The sequence below is a fragment of the Puntigrus tetrazona genome, chromosome 19, assembly GCF_018831695.1.
Source record: "Puntigrus tetrazona isolate hp1 chromosome 19, ASM1883169v1, whole genome shotgun sequence".
Lineage (NCBI taxonomy): Eukaryota > Metazoa > Chordata > Actinopteri > Cypriniformes > Cyprinidae > Puntigrus > Puntigrus tetrazona.
This window is the reverse complement of record NC_056717.1, coordinates 19,035,857-19,043,441: the sequence shown is the minus strand read 5'-3', so window position 1 is coordinate 19,043,441 and position 7,585 is coordinate 19,035,857. Positions and strand designations below refer to the sequence as shown.

The following is a 7,585-nucleotide window of genomic DNA, read 5'->3' as shown; positions in this document are numbered from 1 at the left end:
CCTGGTTCCTCCAATGCTGTGTTTTGCAGTTCCTCCTCACCTGCCCCTTTTGGATCTTGTGCTGGGATGAAGGAGCAGGACTTATGCAGACACTATTTTTCTGTCTGGAATTATGTCTTCCGTTCCTCTGCCCCAGTCAAGTTTTTGTTTAAAGACAATTTAAGTTGTAAACCTGCAACTGACTTTCGTTGGGATTCAGCAGGAGAAGACCAAGTCAGGACTGCTGTGACACAACAGGGCATTTTCCTTGGCCAACATTCTACCCAATTAACTGCTACCTCAAGAGACATTGACCTTCTGACAGCCCAAGTTGCTGAGCTCAGTGTCAGGGTGCTGGAGCTCCGGTAAGAGGCCCAGGCCAGCCGCACTGCTGCCTCCCTGGCCTATTTTCCACCTAAGGCTGGGCCAGAACCCCACGCCAACAGTCCTCCCCCCTATGACGGGGATCCTAGTTTGTGTCCGCCTTCCTGTCCCAGTGCTCCTTGGTCTTTGCACTCCAGCCCCGCCGTTATGCCATGGAGGAGTCTCAGGTGGCATTTGTGATCATCCTCCTTAAAGCGAGGGCTCATGATTGGGCAACTGCTGTGTGAGATGCTCGTGCCCCTTTCTGTGCCACATTCCAGGAGTTCCGAGCCAAAATGATTAAGTTGTTTGACTGATCTGCTCAGGTGTGAGGAGGCAGCCTCCCAGCTGGTGCAGCTGAGGCAGGACGGTTGCTCAGTCACAGATGACTTCATCTAATTTAGAACTCTGGCGGCCACCTGTGACTGGAATGAGGCTGTTTTATGAGCTAGGATTCGGGAGGGGCTGGACGATGAGATCCAAGATGAGATTGTTACCCATGAACTGCCTCGTGATCTTGGCTCCCTAGTGGAACTGGCACTGCATGTAAAGGTGCATCGCCGTCAGCGGTGGACTGCTCACCCTCACCACCTCACCTCCTACAGCCAACCCAGAACCCATGCAGGTGGGCCACCTTCGTCTTACTGCCAAGGAGAAGCAGGATCAACTGACTCGAGGTCTCTGCCTATACTGTGGGAAGTCTGAACACAGAGCTATCTGGTGTCCTTTAAAAGCCGGGGCCCATCAGCAAGTTGGGGGATCCTGATGGGTGTTTCTCCATGTTCTGAATCCCCCAAGTCTCTTAACCTGCTTCCTGTGTCCATTCAGTTTGAGGATTCCATTCACTCTTGTGGACTCAGGAGCTGAGGGCAATTTTTTGGACACCAAGGTTGCAGCACAGTGGGGAATTCCTGCCATTCCTCTCCCTTTCCCCATCCCTGTTCGCTCTCTCAATGGCCTCCTTCTCTTCTCCATCACCCATTCCACTCTTTCAGTAAGTCTAGTGGTCTCTGGCAATCACAGTGAGGTAACTGAGCTGTACCTTCTTGACTACCCGGGAGTCCCTGTTGTCCTGGGGCACCCGTGGTTGGTGCAGCACAAGCCTCACGTGCATTGGTCAGGAAACTGCTATCTCGGAGTCAGTCCTGTCTTGCTTCATGTTTGGTTGCTGCCTTGTCTCCTGTCTTCTGTGTTTCAGATGGAAACCGCTGATCTCTCTAGAGTCCCAGCGGAGTACCATGATCTTTGTCGGGTCTTCAGTAAGTCTCTAGCCACATCCTTACCTCCTCACCGGCCCTACCTTCGTGCCATCAATCTCCTCCCAGGCACTTCTCCACCTAGAGGGCGTTTGTACTCCTTGTCTGGTCCTGAAAGAGAGTCCATGGACAAGTATATTAAGGAGTTCTTAAATGCTGGCCTCATCCGACCCTCTTTTTCACCTGCTGGTGCTGGGTTCTTCATTAAGGAGGATGGCTCCCTGCGCCCTTCCATCGATTATCGAGGTCTAAATGACATCAACATTAGAAACAGGTATCCTCTACCTCTTATATCCTCTGCCTTTGAGTTGAGGGCCAAGGTCTTTACTAAACTAGACCTCCGCAACGCCTATCATTTGGTCCGTATCTGTGAGGGGGATGAGTGGAAGACAGCCTTTAACACCCCTAGGGGACACTTCGAATACAGAGTCTTACCCTTTGGGCTTACCAATGCCCCAGCTGTCTTTCAGGCCCTGATCAATGACGTGTTGAGGGACATGGTAAACAGATTTTTCTTTGTGCATCTTGATATCCTTATCTTCTGTCTTGCAGGTACACACTCAACATGTTTGTCAGGTGCTACAACGGTTGCTGGAGAACCAGCTTTATGCCAACGCGGAGAAGTGTGTGTTCCACACCAAGTTTTGTTCTTGGGGCATTATTTCAGCGGAGGGGATTAAAGCTGATCCTGCCAAGGTAAGGGCCGTAGCCGAGTGGCCAACCCCCTACTCTCAGAAGGCACTGCAGCGGTTCTTGGGGTATCTGGAACTTTAGCCTGGTCGCTGCACCCTTAATGGCACTTACCTCACCCAAGGTATCATTCAGGTGGAATTCTCAGGCTCAGGAGGCCTTTGTTGTTCTTAAGTCCCATTTCATCTCTGCTCCTATTCTTTGTCTTCCAGATCCTGAATGTCAGTTTATTGTTGAGGTAGATGCCTCAGAGGTCGGGGTAAGTGAGGTCCTATCCCACCGGTCCCCTAGAGATGAGAAGGTGCACGCCTGTGCGTTTTTCTCTCACTGTCTGAACCCTGCAGAGCGAAATTATGACATAAGTAACAGGGAGCTGCTGGTGGTCAGGCTGGCTCTGGGGGAGTGGCACCAGTGGCTGGAGGGAGCTGTGCAGCCCTTTTTGCTTTGGACAGATCATAAGAACCTGCAATATCTGTTCGGCCAATAGGTTAAATGCTCACCAGGCTCACTGGGCAATCTTCTTTGGGCGGTTGACTTCTCCCTCTCGTATTGGCCAGGTTCTAAGAACACTAAGCCTGATGCCCTTTCTCGTCTGTTCGAGGGTCCTAGGAGGGATTTGGATCCTGATAAAATTCTCCTTAAGGGGGTGGTGGTGGGGTTCCTCTCCTGGGATGTCGAGCAGCAAGTGAGGAAGGCCGGACGGGAGGGGGAGGTACCAGAGGGGTGTCTGGAGGGTCAGATGTTTGTGCCAGCTGCACTGCGACCTGAGGTGGGGTCACGAGTCCAGGGTAGCCTGTCAGCCAGGGGTTCAGAGATCGCTGGCTACCATCCGTCAGTGAATTTTGGTAGCCATCCATGGCTTCTGATGTCAGGCAGTTTGTGTTGGCTTGCTCGGTGTGTGCTCAAAATAAGACATCTAACCAGTCTCCTGTTTGTTGGTTGCAGCCTGTGCCCATTCCTTCTCGTCCTTGGTCACACCTGGTCCTTGAGTTTGTTTCTGGCCTTCCCCCATCAAGAGGCACACTGACGGTGGTGGATCACTTCTTCAAAGCGGCCCATTTTATCCCTTTGCCCAAATACTCCTCCGCCAAATAGACCGCACAGGTGGACCACGTCTTCCGAATTCATGGCCTTTCGGTGGATGTGGTCTCCAACAGAGGACCACAATTTTTCTTCCGGTTTTGGAAAGAGTTCTTCTACGAATCTGTTTTCAGGTTTTCACCCCCAGACCAATGGGTAGTCCGAGCGAGACAACCAGGATCAAGAGAGAGCTCTCTGCTGTATGGCATCACACTGTCCGAGCTCCTGGAGTCAGCAGCTACAGTGGTTTGACTATTCCCACAATTCCCTTCCTGTAGCGTCCACAGGTATGTCTCCCTTTTAATGTACAATAGGTTATCAACCACCTCTTTTCCTTAATCAGGAACCTTCATCCAACATACTGTTTTTACAACATAATGTTTTTGCACTACTATTTTCTATTGCTATTTTCATCTTTCAAATTGAATATGTAAATTAATTTATTGTAATTAACGTGATGAGTGTAACTTGACTTGACCAGAGACAGACTTGAGTGCAACATGTTCCTGGATCAACATCTTTGTTGATCCCGGAGCATCATTGTGATTAACCAATCAGAATTAAAGAACCATTTTATAGTTTTTGAAGTTTAGGCTTACAATCAGTGTTCTGTGCTTGTACATCAGTGCCATTCATCTATCATTTTAGGCATTACTCATGAGTAAGGTTAGGTTATAGGTGTAGAGATATGGTCATGACTAAATTTTTGGATTAAAATGTTCCAGGGTCAACAAAATATGTTGATCTAGGAACACGTCAACCTCAGAAAAATCAGGACGTGCAACCAGACCCATTGTTTACTTGCAAGATAGATCAAATGTTGCTAGTGGCGGACATGCATGTGTATTTATGTATCTTTATGTGTGTTATTAGCTTATTGGTTTGTGACATAACACAGCAACAGCTGGAAGAAGAGTGCAAGTTAACAAGAAAACAAATGAGAAGAAAGAAGATGGATTATGAGGCACAATTATCTTTGAGAGAGAAGGAAGCTGAGGCTTTTGCTTCGGTCTTTGCAAAGTCGTCAGCAGCTCTGAAAGTAGATGGACACTGCAGCTTTTCTCTTAGCTTCAAAGCACATTGTCTTTTTTCTTCATATTTTTTACCGTCTCTAAAAATTGTTTCGCAGACACCTGTTTTTAAGCGCACTTGAATTTGTTCACTGATACACTTTTAATAGATTAATAAAGCTATAACTTTGCCGTTTTACTGGGGCTATATAAAAATATAAACAGTAATCTTACTAAAAGTCGTTCATTTGTGTTAGGCTGTCGGTTCACTGTGAACTTAGAATAAAGCTTTTCATTTTAATAACTAGCAAACGTTACCATAAGTAAAACAAGTTCATTCTGTACTCTTAAAAGTCCTACTGAAATAGAATAACATGCATTAGGCAGATATTGATAAGGAAAATATGCAGTTTTGATATGAACATTATATATAAAGGAATTCAGCAAAATATTTTTATCCTCTTATATGTACATTATATACATCATAGACATATACAGACATTTGATTGAGATCCAAACCCCCACAAGATCTACTCAACAAACAACATATCATTGTCTTATTTCACTTTTATTCAAAACAAGATGGTATAAAACAACAAAAAAGTAAAGACATGACCAACTTTTTACATTAGCTACACAAGTTTTACAAAACAAAAGTGAAGGATATCCAAAAAGCAGGAACGGTTCCACTGATACATCATCCATGTAACATCATAAATAAAAAGATTCCATTATGAGCAAAGATGGAAACCTCATGTCTGCAATACATATCATGCAATAACAGGTGGATCTGAATTCATTGGAGAATAAAAATCACATGAGAGCTTCACTACAGTTGAGAAAGAAGCACGACATGGAGAAACGTGGTGTAAGATCCAGGTGATCTAGACCCGAGAGAACTGGAGCTGGCTGAAGAGGTTTGGTTTGCATGAATATTATCCGGATCTTTTAGGCAGAGTAATCCTGCAGAATCAAACATTTACAGTGAGAAAAAAAAAAAAACACTCAGACATAACAGTAAAAGTTTCTACAGATGAAATTTGCATAAGCACATATAAACAAATCATTTTTAGTATATCTGAACTTACTGCTCTGGGTTTCTTGTTCATCTTCATGTCAAATCTGTAAGGAAAAACATAAATTAACGAGAAGCCCATCCCGGTACGATAAACAATAAGCCTGTTAAACACCCTGCATGCAACTAACTCTAAACCCATCATCTCTATGAACTCCACAAACATGCAGCTGGAAAAGAAACGTAAAACCAAAAAAAGAAACTGCGGCAACATCTGCGAATGATCAGGGAGAAGCAAGCGCCATAGCATTCGTCCACGTGACGTGAACGGCCCCACGCAGCTAACGGACAGAAGACACGTGAGTGAGAAACAGGAAGTAAAATTGAGACTTACTCAAAGTCATAATCAAACATGCCAGAAGGGCTGAAGGGGGCAGCGTTAGGAAGGAAGAGAGCATCAGAGGTTAGTGCACTACACTGAGGAGCACATCAGTCTCACAGTCCACTACCTTCAGTAGAACACTAGATGAACGACAGGACAGACACTACTGCATCCTATCTAGTGAGTTAGTAAATACAGGATCCTAACTAGCGCTCATCCTATTTCATCACAAGTCATCCTGAATGCAACCATCAGCTTCCAAAAGAAAGACGGAAAGATCAAGTTTTTGAAGAGCGTTAATGGCTGGAATCACGTGATGGACATGAAAGGGTTAAAACGTTATTTCGTTAAAAGTGTAACAAAAATTGCTTAATTTAATTTAAAAAAAAATAGTTTGCATTTGGAATTTGTGTTTTGTTCCTATAATGTGTTGCTTTGCCATTTTCGTCGTAAATGTTTTTGAGACTAATCACACAAGATAAACTTGAAACTTTAATCGTCAAACAGGAGGCAGCAAATTGTTAAAACTAATTAAGAACAATGAATTTTGTCCGTAAGAAGAATCAATCCCTAAAAAAATTAAATTAATAAGAAAAATTAAAATTTTAAATCCTGTTAATATCTAACCTTTGAAATCTGCATTATAAATTTCATCTATAAAAGTGTAGTAGTTGCTTTAAATACTCTAGGCAGAATATATATATATATCTCTAAAACAAATGCTGGTGTTAAAATTGATGCAAAACAGCATCAAATATCAGGACAGAGTGAGAGAATCTAGGCTTGACTCACATGAGAGTAAAGTGTAGATAAAGACACTAAAAGTAGAAACCAAAGCAAACTGAGCTGAGCAGGAGCCACAGCACTATGACACTGAAGTAAAAAAAAAAGAAGCATCATAATCATCTGCGTGTTCATTTACAACTGCTCTCATATTCAGATGTGTCCACAAGACATTACTTCATTTAAGAACCAATAAGAACCGCTGAATCAGCCAGCATGAGTTTCCAAGCAAAGAAACGACGTTGCGTCCTGGCCCCCGAGGGCCTGCTGGGGATCGGGTACCTGTGTCTGTTCTTGTTCTTGCGTTTCTTGTGGCTGCTGTGGTGGCTTCCAGAGGACGAGGAGGCAGCTTTCTGGGGTTTCAGGTCTTGCAGGGCTCCATCTGCCTCCTCCGTGTCTTCCTGACTGGGCTCGTTTTCCTGGTTTTGGAGATCTGGGGACGTGTCGCTCTCTGTTCCGCTTCCTGGCTCTCCTAAGGAAGAAGAAGAAGAAGAAGAAGAAGAAGAAGAAGAAAAGAACGTTTACAAGCTAGAAATCATATGATAAAACAGACTGATTCAATTCAATCTCAATTTCGCTAAATCCCTTTTTACTGCCGAGTCCCTGAAATGCTGTACTTGATTTCAAATACTCGAATGAGCCTATGGGCCACAAAATTACGATTCCTATCTTATTAGGTATTAAAATACAGCCCATTTAAAATTGATATTTCTTGCAGGCATTATTTACTTGCGATTATACTCACGTTTTTCATTCATATGATCGGGAATCCCTCCGAGAGCACAAACAGCCTGCGTGACAATCCACCAAAAACATTTTTTTAATTACCTTCGAGCACGTTATTTCATATACACAAAGTATGCACATTTCTAAGATACTGACCGCCACTGATGTGACGGAGGACTTGCTGAAAAGTCGTTCTGCTTCTTTGAATTTCCTATTCCTGCGATCAGTCTTGCTGTTTGAATTCCTTAAGGAGGAGACAGTTGATTTAAATCTGTATGGTTTTTATGATTTTTCATCAGTG

General features: G+C 44.1%; 1 protein-coding gene across 2 annotated transcripts in view; it reads right to left on the bottom strand.

Annotated features, from left to right (window-relative positions):
* Window positions 1-4,927: 4,927 nt before the first annotated feature.
* The window catches only part of meaf6 (MYST/Esa1-associated factor 6), a 3,391-nt gene continuing 733 nt past the window's right edge, over window positions 4,928-7,585 (bottom strand). The window contains exons 3-8 of one of the 2 annotated variants that reach the window (XM_043218026.1): window positions 7,441-7,528; window positions 7,304-7,349; window positions 6,841-7,030; window positions 5,788-5,817; window positions 5,467-5,500; window positions 4,928-5,341 (exon numbers count right to left, since the gene is read on the bottom strand). In XM_043218026.1, coding sequence (XP_043073961.1) covers window positions 5,327-5,341; window positions 5,467-5,500; window positions 5,788-5,817; window positions 6,841-7,030; window positions 7,304-7,349; window positions 7,441-7,528 — 403 coding nt within the window. In that variant the 3' untranslated portion in view covers window positions 4,928-5,326. The remainder of the gene's footprint in view (window positions 5,342-5,466; window positions 5,501-5,787; window positions 5,818-6,840; window positions 7,031-7,303; window positions 7,350-7,440; window positions 7,529-7,585) is intronic. The other variant, XM_043218027.1, reaches the window with a different exon arrangement.